The sequence below is a fragment of the Mandrillus leucophaeus genome, unplaced genomic scaffold, assembly GCF_000951045.1.
Source record: "Mandrillus leucophaeus isolate KB7577 unplaced genomic scaffold, Mleu.le_1.0 Scaffold656, whole genome shotgun sequence".
NCBI classification, from domain to species: domain Eukaryota; kingdom Metazoa; phylum Chordata; class Mammalia; order Primates; family Cercopithecidae; genus Mandrillus; species Mandrillus leucophaeus.
Genome location: NW_012107097.1, coordinates 789,923 through 806,071, shown reverse-complemented (window position 1 = coordinate 806,071; position 16,149 = coordinate 789,923). Strand labels below are relative to the sequence as shown.

General features: G+C 42.8%; 1 protein-coding gene across 1 annotated transcript; it reads left to right on the top strand.

The window, feature by feature from the left end:
* On the top strand, positions 1-15,602 carry DDX25 (DEAD (Asp-Glu-Ala-Asp) box helicase 25). The gene is made up of 12 exons (XM_012001260.1): positions 1-206; positions 841-907; positions 1,182-1,226; positions 1,703-1,838; positions 3,523-3,615; positions 3,728-3,830; positions 5,693-5,807; positions 6,656-6,833; positions 9,478-9,715; positions 11,090-11,252; positions 13,699-13,887; positions 15,311-15,602. The coding sequence occupies exons 1-12, from the start codon at positions 144-146 to the stop codon at positions 15,370-15,372; spliced, it is 1,452 nt and encodes a 483-aa protein (XP_011856650.1). The 5' UTR covers positions 1-143; the 3' UTR covers positions 15,373-15,602.
* Positions 15,603-16,149: the final 547 nt, after the last annotated feature.

Here is a 16,149-nt window from a genome sequence, read left to right as displayed (position 1 = left end):
CAGCGCCTGCGCGCCGCACCGCGGTGGTGGCGGGCGCGGACGCGTGCCCCCCTGCGGAAACCCATTGGCCAGCGGATAGAGCCAGCACCGCCTCGCGCCTGTGGTGGAAGCACGTGCTGGGGGCGGGAGCAGCGATCACAGCCATGGCGTCGTTACTGTGGGGAGGCGACGCAGGGGCGGCGGAGAGCGAGCGGCTGAACAGCCACGTAACCGCCACCGAGTCGGGGGGTGCACAGCCGCGGGGGTGGAGCTCCCACTCGCAGAGGGAGATCGGCCGGGAGGGGAGGGAGAGCCCGTGAGCGTTCGAAGCGGGGCGTCAGATGCTGGAGGGGAGATGAGGGAAGGGTTTGGAAGAGGGCCACAGAGGGAGACCCCGTCCCCACCCCCACGAGAGGCAAGACCTTTGGTTAGAAAGGGCAAAAATGACGACCCCTGGAAATCCAGGGTGGGAACGCAGCTCTGGTAGTCCCAGCTGGACCCCGAGTTTTCTACTCTGCCCATTTGCTCATTAAGCCTCAGCTTGCTTCCATCCATTTGCCAGCGCACTTTCCTAGCCCTCCTCCCCTTGTTGGTGCCGTGAGCCCCAGGTACTGCCCAACTCTAAACTAGAGGCCTAGGAAAGAGAAACTTCATGTACAGGGAATACAGAAAATCTCCAATTTTAGGATAATTCATACAGGAAACCTAACTTCGAAAGCAATCTGCTGCTACCTAATATTGCAAAGGAAGCAATACCCGGGTGTCCTTCCCTGAATCCCTCCCAGCCCCTGTGGTAGGGAAGCACTGGGCTGCTTGAGGGCTTGCATCTTAATATTGGTTGAAATTTGTGTCTCTCAATAGTTTTCAAACTTCAGCCACACCCGGAAGAACCTTCGGGGTGTCAAGAGTACCACAGTCCGAAACATAGGTGAGTGCTGTTAGGGCAAAGCAGAGCAACCTTAGTGATTAAAAAGCATTGCTTTGCTTTCATCCCGTCCCTGCCAAGTGAGATACGGCGAGTTCTTCAGTGTGACATTCAACACTCTCCATTACCTTCCCAATCATTTCGTCCACTCCTCCATGAAATGACTCTTCTTGCCAGTAGACACTGAAGAGTCAGGAAGAAAAAATTGAATAGTCTGCTTTACATTTCTGCTCAGCATTTGTCTTTACTTGTATTGTTTCTCCTCCATCCTTTCCAGATGGTTCTATTAATAACATCAAAGAAGATGATGAAGATGATGTAGGTAGGAGATGAATTCATTTGCATGTATCTACTAGCATTCTGTTTCCATTTATAACTTTAATAGTGTGAGTGAATAATATAATCTCAATTGGAAAATGCCTGTCTTTGCTCCTGTTTTCTTATAGTGACTATCAGGAGACACACTAAATTAGGAAGAAGGTATATTTATTTATAGGAAGTTGAAATGGAATATGCAGGGATTGGGTTCAGAATTTCCAGCTGTCAAGGATTTGGTCTCATGGAGATGGCCATAGGCTACTTTGAAGTTAGAGGATAGTGAAGTAACAGAGCATAAGAAACTGAATCCTCATAAAGAACGGATTCTCAGTGCTATATCATTCTTTCTGGAACCTTCTTTTAGAGGAAAAATGAGCATAGGTGCAATTGCTTGGTATGCAACCACTGAAAGAGAAAGAACAACTTATTTGTTGTCATCCAGGAAGCTTGATGTCCTCTTTTTTATTTTTGCTTTTCTAGTGGATTTGGCAGCTAATTCACTCTTAAACAAGTTAATCCGTCAGTCCTTAGTAGAATCCAGTCACCGTGTGGAAGTTTTACAGAAGGATCCCAGCTCTCCACTTTACTCAGTAAAGACATTTGAAGAGCTGCGGCTGTGAGTATTTTTACTCTTTTAATATGGGAAAAATGCTGAAAAGCACAGAACAAACGAATCTGCTTATAATAAAAACCATCAGGATCTCCTCTTTGTTTTCTGATACTGAATATTTTGTTTTTGTTTTTTGAGACAGAGTCTCACTCTGTCGCCCAGGCTGGAGTGCAGTGACATGATCTCGGCTCACTGCACCTCCGCCTGACAGGTTCAAACGATTCTCCTGCCTCAGCCTCCCGAGTAGCTGGGACTACAGGCATGCACCACCATGCCTGGTTAATTTTTGTTTTAATATTCAGTATTAAAGTGAGATTTGCACATTTCCATGCAATCAAAATATAACTCAGACCGGGTGCAGTGGCTTATGCCTAAAATCCCAACACTTGGGAGGCTGAGGAGGGCGGATCACCGGAGGGTCAGGAGCTTGAGACCAGCCTGGCTGACATGGAGAAACCCCGTGTCTACTAAAAATACAAAAATTAGCCGATCATGGTGGCACGCACCTGTAGTCCCAGCTACTCAGGAAGCTGAGGCAGGAGAATCGCTTGAACCCAGGAGGCTGAGGTTGCAGCAAGTCGAGATCACACCACTGCACTCCAGCCTGGGTGACACAGCGAGATATTGTCTCAAAAAAAAAAAAAAAGAAGAAGAAAGGATGTTCTAAAGAAGAACATTAGGATACCCAAGTTGCCTGGCAAATTGAGAACATTTTTGATAGTTAAGATATTTTCATCCTGGGATAGAGAGCTAAGCTAAGCACTGCCAGATTGCCCCTCTCTGTATCAGAACCCAGATTCTAATGACCCAGACATCCTACTTCACCCACTGTAGATAAGTTATAAGCTTTTACTTTCCTGATTATATTTTGTTTCAAATGGTACTAAACTGAATAACTTTCACAAACGGGTTTGCATTCCTTAGGGATTTATCATTTGACGCTAAAAAATGTATTTTAACAGAAAGAAAAGCGCTGAAACCTACTTATGTAAAGGGTAAAAATCCAAAATCCTAGTTCCTAGACGTTTTCTAAGTGGTAGAAAGCCTACCCATGATTTAAGATGGGCTGCCAGCCCTCTACCAATTAAGCACACACAAATGTGCATGTCATTAAAAGTTGAAGTGTTCTAGTTCATTTGATTTATCCTCGTTTTGTCATTTTTCTTAAGACCCTCAGGAAAGCTGCATTTTGAAACATTGCCTCAGAAGGATAAAGTAATATTGTGTTTTCTACTCCTAGAAAGAACTAATCTAAGAATCACCTAAATAAAAATTTATCTTTTCTGAAAATTACTGTCAAAAATGTCAATATCATTCGTGAAAAGGAACTAAACAGTAAATGTCACTTAGTTTTCTGTTTAGGCAGAAAATATAACTCTCTCAGCAAATGGATATATTCTTTTTATCCGATGAGTTTTTCCTTTTTTGCTTCGTTCAACAGAAGGTTTGGCTTAGGATCTTTACCACTGTCCTTCGCCTAGACTTATGGCATAGCTTATTGTTTTAGTGGTCCAGCTCTACAGGTGTGATTGTTGATGTTTGAAAGTTGAGGTATGAATGATCTATCTCCAAATACTAGTTTTAAAGCTCAGCGGCAAGTGACTTAATTTAGAAATGCACCTTTCAGGTATGTAGTTCTGATGCTACTGACCAACTATAAGCTGTGTTTGATTTTTTTTTTTTTTGACAGAAAGGAAGAGTTACTAAAAGGAATCTATGCAATGGGATTTAATAGGCCATCCAAAATCCAAGAGATGGCTCTCCCTATGATGCTGGCACATCCGTGAGTTTCCAGAGTAGTGGTATTCTAACTTGGTTATGTTTACTTTCTTATTTTCAGTTTATGTCCACTCTCTTGTATTCAGTTTAGCCCAGTGGTCTTCTCTTTTCTGCAGACCCCAGAACCTCATAGCACAGAGCCAGTCGGGAACAGGAAAGACAGCGGCATTCGTGTTGGCAATGTTAAGCAGAGTTAATGCCTTGGAATTGTTCCCACAGGTAAGGCAAGGCTGAGAGAACACTGGGAATGCTTACACTACCAGTGCTAATTTAGTAATAGGTGATATTCCTGTGCAATAATATGGTTACTACGGTGATAAAATATTTAGAAAAGACATGTTTTTCATAAAATCATAGAGCATTGGGCAGCAGTATGGGACAGTGATGGAGAGGACAGGCTTTAGAGTCTTGAGTAGTTTGAATCCGAACCTCCCACTTACTAACTGAATGTCTTAGGCAAGTTAGTAAATCTCAGTCTGTTAATCCTTGTCTGTAAAGATAGCATCTGTAAAGGAATGTATCATAGTTGATCTGTTCAGCCTTAAATCCTAATACCTAGCACAGTGCCTGGCTTGTAGAAACCACTCATTAAACATTGAATAAAGTCATCATGTGGATTTAATGAAGTAATTTACATTTTTAGCACAGTGCCTGGCATAAGTTAAGCATGCAGTAATTACAGCCATCTAGCTGCAGGACCAGAAGGTCATGTAGTCCACCTCACTTTAGCAGAGGAGGACGCTGATGCTTGGAGAAGGAAGTGTCTTTTTTGAGGTCCCCAGAGAGTGGCTGAGTCAAGACTGGCACTGGTACCCGGTTTACCATTTTCCTAGTGTAGTTTCCACTCGTGAAAAGTATCTGGTCGTCTCCCCCTATTTGCTTGACAAGCCGAGTACCCATATGCATTAAGTGCTGTGGGGAACACCAAGGCACTCTCAGTTAGCTTCCACTCTGATCAGCCAGGTCAGCTATAGGTAAGGCAGAGGAAATCTTACGCATTTTAGACAAATTCAGTGAAATTTATGATTAGGGTTTGATATTATCAATAAAAATTATGTAGGGTAAGTAATGCCTGAGCACATTTTGAAAAATGTGTGTGAAAGGTGTTTTTAGCACTTTGGCTATGTTTCCCTATCACAGATTCCTAATTGACACATGTAAGTGCATTAGATATCACCAGTTTTTTCCATCAGCATCTTTATTCATCAGCAACCATCATTTTTATGGAGTATGGAGTAACAGAGTTTGGGGGAATATTCTGCCCATTATATATTATATTATATATATCATATTATGTGTTATAAAGATATAGATAATATAAACAGATTGGATCAAGCAAGGAGTGTTCCCAAAATAGGCAGTCTTTTTTGTTTTTTTCTTTTTGTTTGTTTTTGACATGGAGTCTCACTCTGTTACCCAAGCTGGAGTGCAGTGGTACAATCTTGGCTCACTGCAACCTCTGCCTCCTGGGTTCAAGTGATTCTCCTGCCTCAGCCTCCCAAGTAGCTGGGATTACAGGCGCCCACCATCACGCCTGGCTAATTTTGTTGTATTTTCAGTAGAGATGGGGTTTTGCCATTTTGGCCAGGCTAGTCTCGAACTCCTCACTTCAGGTGATCCACCCACCTCAGCCTCCCAAAGTGCTGGGATTACAGGTGTGAGCCACTGTGCTCAGCCTCAAAAATAGACTTTTAATAGCAAATGAGAGCTATGGGATAGAGCTCAAACTGTAATTTGCCTTGCATTCATTGATTCCCAGCTTCCCTACATCTCATTCTTCCCCCTCCTATGCCTCCCCCACCCCAAAAAGGGTGACTAGTAACTTGTGTTTCTAAATAACCCTTTAGAGAGGAATATGTAAAAGGTAGCTGTTTCTCCATTCCTCAGCCCCTTCCTCTTCTCATACTCAACATTCACCTCAAATCTGTCAACTATTAAACTGTATCCAATTAAAAATATTTCATTCAACGAAAACCTTCAATTTCCTTTCTGTGTCTCTCCCTATACAAATTTTTCTTGTAGTTGACATTTGAAAGATGCTTTTAAGAACCTTTCTCCTCCCTTCTCTCTCTATCCCACAGTGCCTCTGCCTAGCTCCTACTTATGAATTGGCTCTGCAAACTGGCCGTGTGGTTGAGCAGATGGGAAAATTCTGTGTGGATGTTCAAGTGATGTATGCCATTCGAGGGAATCGAAGTATGTACCAGTAAGCCAGTCCTGGCTGATTTTTCAAATCCTGGCTTCACCGCTAATAAGCATTTTATGTAACTTCTTGGCATTCTCATCTCTAAATAGGGGAAATAATAGCACTCATGTCGTAGAGTTGTTATCAGAATTGAGATAACGTTGGTAAAGCATTGTACACAATGCCTGGCATGTAGTAAGGACCCACTAAATGTTAGCCACATCATTTCCACATCCTGCAAGGGGATGCCTTTGTATAGTCCTGACTTCAAGACTTGGTTGTTTTGTGCAGGACGGCTTTTATTTTTGGATTTTTCATTAAACTATTATAAGCTTATCATGGGGAAAAAAACTTTAAAAGACAAAAAGATGAAAAGATAGAAGTGAAAATTGTTCTTCATTGCCCTCCGAAAACGTAATCCCACATCACATAGTAAACAGGCAAGCCTTTGTTTTTTGCTTTTTTTTTTTTGAGCTCATACAAGCACGTACAAATGCCCATATTTATATTTGTTTTCATTGAGTGTTTACAAAAATGGGAGCACTTTTTTTCATACTGTTTGTTCCTTTGACTAGCTGCCCAATATTTCATGATTTATTTAATGTAACTTATTAATGGACATTTTGGTTGTTTTTTGTTTGGGGAAGTGCCATTTTTCACAGTTAAAGTTAAGATAAAGTCAGAAATTTATCCTAAAAATTCTGCAGAATCAAAAACCACAGTGACCCTCAGGGTTTCCGCTTGGAAAATTATTGCAAACTGTGTTTTTGCTTATGAGCTTTATGTTGCACTGCCCTGAACTGTGACCTGTTGGAGTTGTTTGCATCTGAAGGAGTGCTTAAAACCCTTTTCTCCCCAGTTCCCAGAGGCACCGACATCACTAAACAGATTATAATTGGCACTCCTGGGACTGTCCTAGATTGGTGTTTTAAACTAAAATTGATTGATTTGACTAAGATTCGTGTGTTTGTCCTGGATGAAGCAGATGTGATGATTGACACTCAAGGATTCTCAGATCATAGTATTCGTATTCAAAGGTAATCTTCAGAGTCCTCCTCTCTTCCTCAGCCTTCTGTCCAGATGGGGAATTTCATTTGTTTACTCCTCCACATTATCTCTTTATTGCTTAACTCCTCACCACCTTCACCTCTAAAATAAATTTGGGTTTTTACATTATTTTCACCAGTTCAAGAGTCCCTCAGACTGCTATAGTTTTCCAGCTTCTTCAGTTTGCAGTCTTGCCTGAGTGCTTTACTTTTGCAACACAGCTTACAGATGGACTCTATTAATATATAGTGCATCTGCACCAAATTTGCCAATATGTTCTATATTTTGGCCAAAATTCTGCAGAGGATCTGTTAAAGCCTGGTGAGAATACAATGGATAATTGAGATAGAGTAGAGGACACAGTAATGTGGGATCAGGAGGCTGGTAATCTAGTCCTGACTTTCCCTCTTAATTTGTAAAAAGCCGTGTCGTTTTCCTAGGCCTCTCTATCAGGATCACCTGAGAGATTTAAAACTACAGATTACCGGACCCAGCCTCAGACTTACTGAATGAGAGTTTCTGTAAGTGGGATTTAGGAATCTGTATTGCGTATTTTTTAATGAAGTATTACATACTCAATGTTAAATTCAATTAGTATTGAAAGACTTGTAATGAAAAACAGTAACCCCTTGCTCCAACCTGAAGAGAATACTTCTTTTCTGATATTAACCTTCATACCTTTAAATAATATTTTCATACTGCTGTTTCCTGTTGTGTAGTCAGTGTCAACTAATTTCCCATTATAGGAAGTGGGAATTGAGTTCTTTGAAAACACCACCCATTCTACCTTTCCTATCCCCCCATCACCTCTCTGTAATTATGCCATGAATTAGGTCACATTAACTGTCAGTATTGATATCATGTGACAGTGTAAGTATTGTTCACTGCTGAACCAAACAGCATATTATTATAATTACGGTTGCCCCTCTGTATCCACAAGGGATTGGTTCCTGGACCTCCTGCACATACCAAAATCTGTGGATGTTCAAGTCCCTGACGTAAAATGTTATAGTATTTACATATAACTTATACACATCTTCTTGTGTACTTTAAATCATTTCTAGATTATTTATAATGACAAGAAAAAAGTCCGTATACATTCAGTACAAGCACAATTTTTTTCCGAATATTTTTGATCCACAGTTGTTTGAATCCACAGACGTGGAGCCCACAGATACAGATACCACTAATATAAAGGGCTGCTTTTCTTGTAAAGCTTTTTCTTTTAGAAGTAATCATTGCTTTTGCTTTTTTTTTTTTCATTTAGTTAGTATCACTGTGTAAGGATCTTTAATTTTCCCATAGCTATTCTGTCATATGTGTCATATGTCTGGTATCTCCAAATAGTAAAATAAAATTTAAAAATCCATCCATTTCTCGGCTGGGCACAGTGGCTCACACCTGTAATCCCAACACTTTGGGAGGCCGAGGCAGGTGGATCATAAGGCTAGGAGATCGAGACCATCCTGGCTAACACGGTGAAACCCTATCTCTACTAAAAATACAAAAAATTAGCCGGGCGTGGTGGTGGGCGCCTGTGGTCCCAGCTCCTCGGGAGGCTGAGGCAGGAGAATGGCGTGAACCCGGGAGGCGGAGCTTGCACTGAACGGAGATCGCGCCACTGCACTCCAGCCTGGGTGATGGAGTGAGACTCCATCTCAAAAAAAAAAAAAAAAAATCCATCTATTTCTCTTTTTTCCTGCCGATATTCCAAGCTCCCTCTGTCCAGCTTCAGTCTGGTGGATCTGCGGTACAGCTGTCATCATGGGGTCTTTCCTTTGCTCACTTAAGTTTTAAATCTCCTATATCTTGGGTCGTTTCTCTTGGAGTACTTCCTCAGTATGCTGGAGTATATTTTCTAATGTCTTCCTGAAAAATAATATAAAAGAGATTTATTTTTCAGCCCTTACATGTCTGAAAATGTCCTTATTATACCGGTAAATTTGATCTTTTGGCTAATAGTTTGGCTGGATAGGAATCCTATGTCATTCTCTCTCTAAATTCAGAGAAATGTTGAAAACAGAAAAGTTTTTAAAAATAATTATATTATATAATTAATATCCTCAGCTTCCGCTGTTGTTACTGAAAAGTTTAATGTCACCCTGATCTCCAAGGTTTTATTTATGACCGTTTTTTTTTTAGTCACTGTATTTTCCCCTGTTGCTCCCCTTTAATTTGTATCTAGTTCTTCCCATTCTGAATCAAGTTAGTTGTGGCTGTTCTTTCCCTCCCAAGATATATAATGCCTGCTGTCAAATGACTGGCTCTGTTTCCTTCGTCTCCATTGACCTTTGTGTGAGATGATAACTATACAGAGCATCTAGTCTACCCCTCTTGTGACTGTGTGAGTCTGCCTCTCCTAAAGAGGAAATTGGCATGAGAAACCTCAGACCCTCCAGAATATATATCTAAACTTTGCCCTAAGCTCCACAGTCTGTTTATACACTTTTCTAAATTCTTGGTGGCAAGGAGGGGCAGGACCTTGGCTATCTGCCTGGAGATACAGCTGGTCGTTGCAGGCAGCACCTCACGTGGAACAGGGGTGCGTGCAGCGGCTGATGACAGTGGCGTGAAGTGCTTGAAGAAGAGTGACGGGGTGGCAGCTGGGTGACAGCCTTCTCTCCTCTGTCACAGAGCTCTACCCTCCGAATGCCAAATGCTCCTCTTTTCAGCAACCTTTGAGGACTCTGTGTGGCACTTTGCTGAACGAATCATCCCTGACCCTAATGTTATCAAGTTACGCAAAGAGGAGCTTACCCTGAACAACATCCGGCAATATTACGTGTTGTGTGAGCACAGGAACGACAAATACCAAGCTCTGTGCAACATTTATGGCAGCATCACCATTGGCCAGGCCATCATCTTCTGCCAGGTACACTCTGTGGGTGTGTCTTCATCGTGCCAGATATGTCTACAGGCAGAGGTGGGGACGATAACAAGTGCCCTATAGCCAGGCACCATGTTCAGCACTTCTTGTGTGTCTCCAGTTTAATCTTCAGAACAGCTCTAAATAGAAATTACCTGTATTTTATGGGTGAAACGTAAAAAGGTTAATGGAATAGGATCTTCAAAGTGATGTTAAACACGGGGCCTTCTTTCAGAGGGACTGCTTCTAACACTTCCCCATTTCAGTTTATGTTTATTGTACCTTGTACAGACACCCTTTATCCGGTGAAGGATGTTATTCATTATTAACAGCACCCCATTTTTATGTTTGCTTTTTGCCTTCTGATATTCTCATGTTCATGTGTTTTATTTTCTCACTACCCCGTAAACACTCTAAGCTTCATGAGAACAGGGTCTCCTCTCTCTCATTCACTCCCATATCCACTGCACTAGACCAGCACCTGTCTGGCGTGTGGACAGCACCAAAAACATATTTGTAGAATAAAAGAAAGCTCTGCCACTGGCTAACCATGCAACCTTAGGCAAGTTACATAACATTTTTAAGCTTTGAGAGTTTTGTCTGTTTTCATTTTATTTATTTATTTATTTATTTATTTATTTATTTTTTTGTGATGGAGTCTCACTCTGCTGCCCAGGCTGGAGTGCAATGGCGTGATCTCAGCTCACTGCAGTCTCCGCCCCCTGGGTTCAAACGATTCTCCTGCCTCAACTTCCCGAGTAGCTGAGCTTACAGGTGCCTGCCACCACACCCGGCTAGTTTTTGTATTTTTTTTAGTGTAGACGGGGTTTCACCATGCTGGCCAGGCTGGTCTCGAACTTCCGACCTCAGGTAATCCACCCGCCTCGGCCTCCCAAAGTGCTGGGATTACAGGTGTGAGCCACCGCACCTGGTCTGTTTTTAATTTTTTAAATGAAACTAGGTTGCTACTTCATTAATTTGTTGTGAAAACACATGACCCTCACAGTAATGCACGTAAAGATTTCAGCCAGATGTCTGGCACATGGGAAACAAGCACTCTTAGAGTGTCTGTTGTTGCCATTGTTACATGATATCATTTTGTCATCATAGCACATGTGAGGTAGATGTAGCACATTTATCTCTGTTTCATGGGTGAGAAAGCCAGAGGTCTGACTGGTGGAGAGGATGTGGCCTTAGAAGCACAGACGGAGGGAGGTTGCCATGCCACATTTTAAGGCCCTTGAGGACTGAGGGAGAGGTGAAACTAAACTCCTCTGCAGCCCTCTCCTACCCCCGCCCTGCATGCACGGTGTCACAAGCACAGCTAGGCTGCTCTGCTTAATCTTGGGGTGCTGTGGTGGGTTTTGCTTTTTTACATAGACTCGTCGAAACGCTAAGTGGTTGACCGTGGAGATGATACAGGATGGCCACCAGGTGTCTTTGTTGAGCGGGGAACTGACCGTGGAGCAGCGAGCTTCCATCATTCAGAGGTTTCGGGATGGGAAAGAGAAGGTTCTCATAACAACTAATGTTTGCGCTCGAGGTGTGTGTTTAAAGTCAGGTCTTGAGTTCTAATGTGCATATGATAAAATGCATTCTTTTTAAGTGTACAGTTTTGTGAGTTTTGACAAACATGCAATCATGCAGCTATCACTGTCATCAAAAAATAGAGCATCTCCATCTCCCCAGTTTCCTCACACTCCTTTTCAGCCAGTCTCCCTTCCCATCCCATGGCCCCTGGCAACTACTGATCAGATTTCTGTCTCCATATTTTTGGAGACACAGAATCAAATCATACTGTATATAGCCTTTGTGTAACTTCTTCCACCTGACATAATGCTCATAATAATACTAATGAATTTCATTAGTATTATTACATGCACCAGCAGTTCATTTCCTTTTAATTACTGATAGTATTATATTGATAGTTCATCTGTTCACCAGTTGGTGGACATTTGGATTGCTTTCAGTTTGGGGCTATACTTAACAAGGCAGTAATAAAAATTCATGTGTAGGTCTTTATTTAGAGATATACTTTCATTTCTCTTGGGTAAATATCTAGGAGTGGGATTGTTGGGTCCTGTGATAAGTATACGTTTAGCTTTATAAGAAGCTGTAAAACTCTTCCAGTTGCCAGCAATTGCTAACGTCACTCTTAATTTTAACCATTCTAGGAGATGTATACTGGGATCTTATTGTGGTTTTAAGTTGCATTTCTCTGATAACTAATGATGTTGAGCATCTCTGTGGAGTTTCTAATTTTAAAAGTGTTGACTACTGGTGAAAAAAAAATCCTTAGTTTTTTCAAGAGAAGGGTCTTCCTACATTCTTCATCCCTCCTAAATCATTGCTTGGACTCCATACTCAAACCACATTTCCTGGTTAATTCTTAGTTTAGCACACAGAACTGACAACCTGCCGTGCTAGGAGTAGATGCTGAGCTCTGCTCTTGGGAAGAGTATCCTGAAAAAAGGATGAGGTTCCTATCCCTTAGGAGCTCACAGCCTAGGCTCTCACCTCTCTGCACTGGTGCTATTCAATAGAGCTTTCTGCAGTGATGGAGATGTTCTATTCTGTGCTCTTCAGTTGGTAGCCACTAGCCATATTGGCTCTTGAGCACTTGAAATGTGGTTTGTGTGATTGAGGAACTGAATTTTTCCACTAACCATATTGGCTCTTGAGCACTTGAAATGTGGCTAGTGTGATTGACAAGCTGAATTTTAAATTTTATTTAATTTAAATATAGCCACATGGTGCTAATGTTTACCATATTGGACAGCATAACTCTAGACCCTAGAGGAAGGAAGGCACAGAGAGCTCCAGGTCAAGGCACAGTGCAAGGAGCGCGAGGATCCTGACCTGGACAGCTTGTTAATGTTGAGAAGGAAGGCACAGCGGGGAGGGGAAGTGCGGAAGTCTTCCGAGGCAGCCTTCAATCTGAAAAGTTTTGCAGGGCGGGTGCGGTGGCTCACGCCTGTAATCCCAACACTTTGGGAGGCCGAGGCGGGTGGATTGCTTAAGGTCAGGAGTTCAAGACCAGCCTGACCAACATGGTGAAACTACGTCTCTACTAAAAATACAAAAATTAGCCAGACATAGTGATGGGCACCTGTAATCCCAGCTACTCAGGAGGCTGAGACGGGAGAATCACTTGAACCTGGGAGGCAGAGGTAGCAGTGAACCAAGATCGTACCACTGCACTCCAACCTGGGTTACAGAATGAGACTCCATCTCAAAAAGAAAGGAGAAGAGAAAAAGAAAAGTTTTGCAGGAAGGGTAGCAGTTCAGTTGAATGAGAATTTATGTTTGTTCAGGAAATGGCCAGACCTTGACTGGAGTGTTATATTTGTGAGTCAGGAGAGAAAGAGATGAGACTTTAGATGGTTTGAGGTCTTGAATTGCTTGTACTTTTCCTGTGCAATTTGGGCAGTGGGTTTTGAACACAGGTGTGCTGGACATTGCTCTGGTGACCATCATAGGAGAGATGAGAGGAGTAGGGGAAGAGAGTGGTGAGAAATCGGTCTGGAAGTTGTTGTAACCACTGAGGTAAGGGCTTGAAAAGACCTGACCAGAACAGTAGCCATGAAATGGAGCAGAGCCAGAGCCCCATGATGGGTAAGCGGGTGTGAGACTACGGGGCCTGCTGGGGACTTGGTACAGCAGGAGTAGAGATGAGAGGGTGGCTCTGTGGGCTTGGCAAGGGCACCTCTCCACCACATACACACACACACACACACACACACACACACACACGCTTTGTGTATATTTACATTTCTGTAGCATTCTCTATGGACACTCTTATGTAGCATCAAGACATCACAGCATGCAAGCAAACTTCCTAACCAAAGTACCTGTCTCAGTTACATAAGCCCAGGTTGGATTTCTAAATTTTCTCTATAAATACGAATTCCCTTGGCAAACATGGTACTTGAATGGCCCGTGTCCTGAGGAAAGCCTTGCAGGACCCTGTGGTGTTTTTCCTCTTCTAGGGATTGATGTGAAGCAGGTCACGATTGTTGTGAACTTTGATCTCCCTGTAAAACAAGGAGAAGAGCCAGACTATGAGACCTACCTCCACCGCATAGGGCGGACAGGGCGCTTTGGGAAGAAGGGCCTTGCCTTCAACATGATCGAAGTGGATAAGCTGCCCTCGCTCATGAAAATCCAGGACCACTTTAGTAAGTAGCACCACCCTCACAATATGACCTGTAGACCTGCTGGTCTGACAGCCATGATGTGTGCTGGAGAGCTCATGAGAGTAGCGGCAGCAGAATGCATGAACTGGAAGGCCTCTACTTCACAGGACCAGGGTTCTAATATGAGACAGATGATTAAATAGTGCTTATATGGTAATTAAAAATTATTTTGATCAAGTAGAATTAATATGAGCTCAGGCTGGGTGCGGTGGCTTACACCTGTAATCCCAGCACTTTGGGAGGCCGAGGTGGTCAGATCGCGAGGTCAGGAAATCCGGACCATCCTGGCCAACATGGTGAAACCCCATCTCTACTAAAAATACAAAAATTAGCTGGGCGTGGTGGTGGGCACCTGTGGTCCTAGCTGCTGGGGAGGCTGAGGCAGGAGAATCACTTGAACCCGGGAGGCAGAGGTTGCAGTGAGCTAAGGTCGCGCAACTGCACTCCATCCTGGCAAAAGACCTAGACTCCATCTCAGAAAAGAAAAAAAAAAAATAGAGCTCAGATTTACATGTTATAACTCATTCTGGAGTCAGAATTTCACATCTTGTGAAGGCAGAGCAGATTGTGGAGCAGATTTTCACATCTTATGAAGAAATCCCCTAAGCAAAGTAGTAACATCCTTTAAGATTCTCTTCAGTTCTCTTTTACTTATGCTTTTTCCCTCCTCTTGCCCACCCTCCCAAACGGGAAAGTCCTAAATTCTGAAGTCGGTGACTTCAGCCCCCCATCTAAACAAGGCAGGCTCTGATGACGGCCTGCTGGAACTCTGGACTGGCGGATTTCTCTGATGGAAACTCCAAAGGTCCCATGGCTCAAATTGTCGCATGCCCCAAAGCCCATGGATCTGGCTGGGGAGCAGGGGAGGAGGAACACCTGCCAGGACAGTGGTACTTAACCTTTGTAGAAAGCAATAAGCGCTCTCCGCAGGGAAGTGCACACAGGCACACACATGCCATTTGGAATATAATTTTCATAGGTTGGTAGACTGACTGTAGCACATCCACCGACCTTTCAGGGAAGTAGGTTAAGTGCCCCTGTATTAGGCTAACTGGGGAGGACAGGGTGAGAAAGATGCGTTAAGGCCACTGTTGCTATGGTGAGCTCCTAAAGCCCTGGTCTCAGGAAGTGACTGCAGAAGAAGAGCCTCAGTCCCTCCCAGGCTCTCCTCACTTCCACTCTGGACTTCTTTGCCCCGGTGTATCTAGATACATACATTCCACGGTCTGTGGCATTTGATGCTGTTTGAGTTAGTATTGGTCAGTGACTTTGACACCCTTCCTTCCTCATGTTCCTATATCAGGGCTTTCTATACAAGGTATCACTGTCTTCAGAAATCTGGATGGAATGAAGTTCCAGTTAGACCCTGATGTAAGACTAGTTCTGTTCTCTTTTGTTCTTTTAGACAGCAGTATTAAACAACTCAACGCTGAAGACATGGATGAAATTGAAAAGATTGACTATTGAAGAAAGAACTTGATTGTTTGTGCAGTATCCTAGTTTATGTGAGAACATCTCAGTGGGTTTTGAAGGTAGTTTTTTTATGTTGAGGCTTTTTCGACATGAAACTGTCACAGATGGCAAAATAAATGTCACTGTACTTAGTGTTAAGACATGAGGTCTTTTTGAAACCAAATTGATGTGAAGCTTGTGATCCTTTTGAATAAAAAAAAAAGCAAGATTATTTCTTATTCTAATCTTTGTACAGGTAATATCTCAATGTGGGCTTCTGTGTGTTTTTGGATTTGGTTTTTACAATCTGAGCAGATCGTGCCTCTTGGGAGCATCTTCCTGTGTCACGAGAGGGCGGTAGAGCTTCGCTGATTTTGGAAGCTGAGCGGGTAGGAAAAAGCCCGGTGTCCTCAGACCTCATTCACAGGCGCCCTTTCCAGCCATTTATGCCTTTCTGCGCTCCTCACCTTAAACTCCCCCATGCATGCACGTGCGTGTTCTTAAGTGAAAGTACAGATTAAAACTTTTAAAAAGTGAAACCATTAGGAAGAAAGACTATTTTGCTGCTTTAATGTTTCAAGGGACATACAGAATTTCAGAATATTTTTCTATTTTGCTTCTTACTGTCTTCAAATTAGAGAAGATTTCTCCCTCATCATTTATTTCATGGTCTCTAAAAGTATGGCTTTAATATGGGCATTTCTTTTTTTTTTTCTTTGAGACGGAGTCTCGCTCTGTCGCCCAGTCTGGAGTGCAGTGGCCGGATCTCAGCTCACTGCAAGCTCCGCCTCC

Excerpts from the sequence above, each read along its gene's own strand:
- DDX25 (XM_012001260.1), top strand. The coding sequence starts at position 144 with ATGGCGTCGTTACTGTGGGGAGGCGACGCAGGGGCGGCGGAGAGCGAG. Across the intron at positions 1,227-1,702 it reads AGATGATGAAGATGATGTAG|TGGATTTGGCAGCTAATTCA; the intron begins GTAGGAGATGAA and ends TTGCTTTTCTAG. Across the intron at positions 1,839-3,522 it reads ACATTTGAAGAGCTGCGGCT|AAAGGAAGAGTTACTAAAAG; the intron begins GTGAGTATTTTT and ends TTTTTTTGACAG.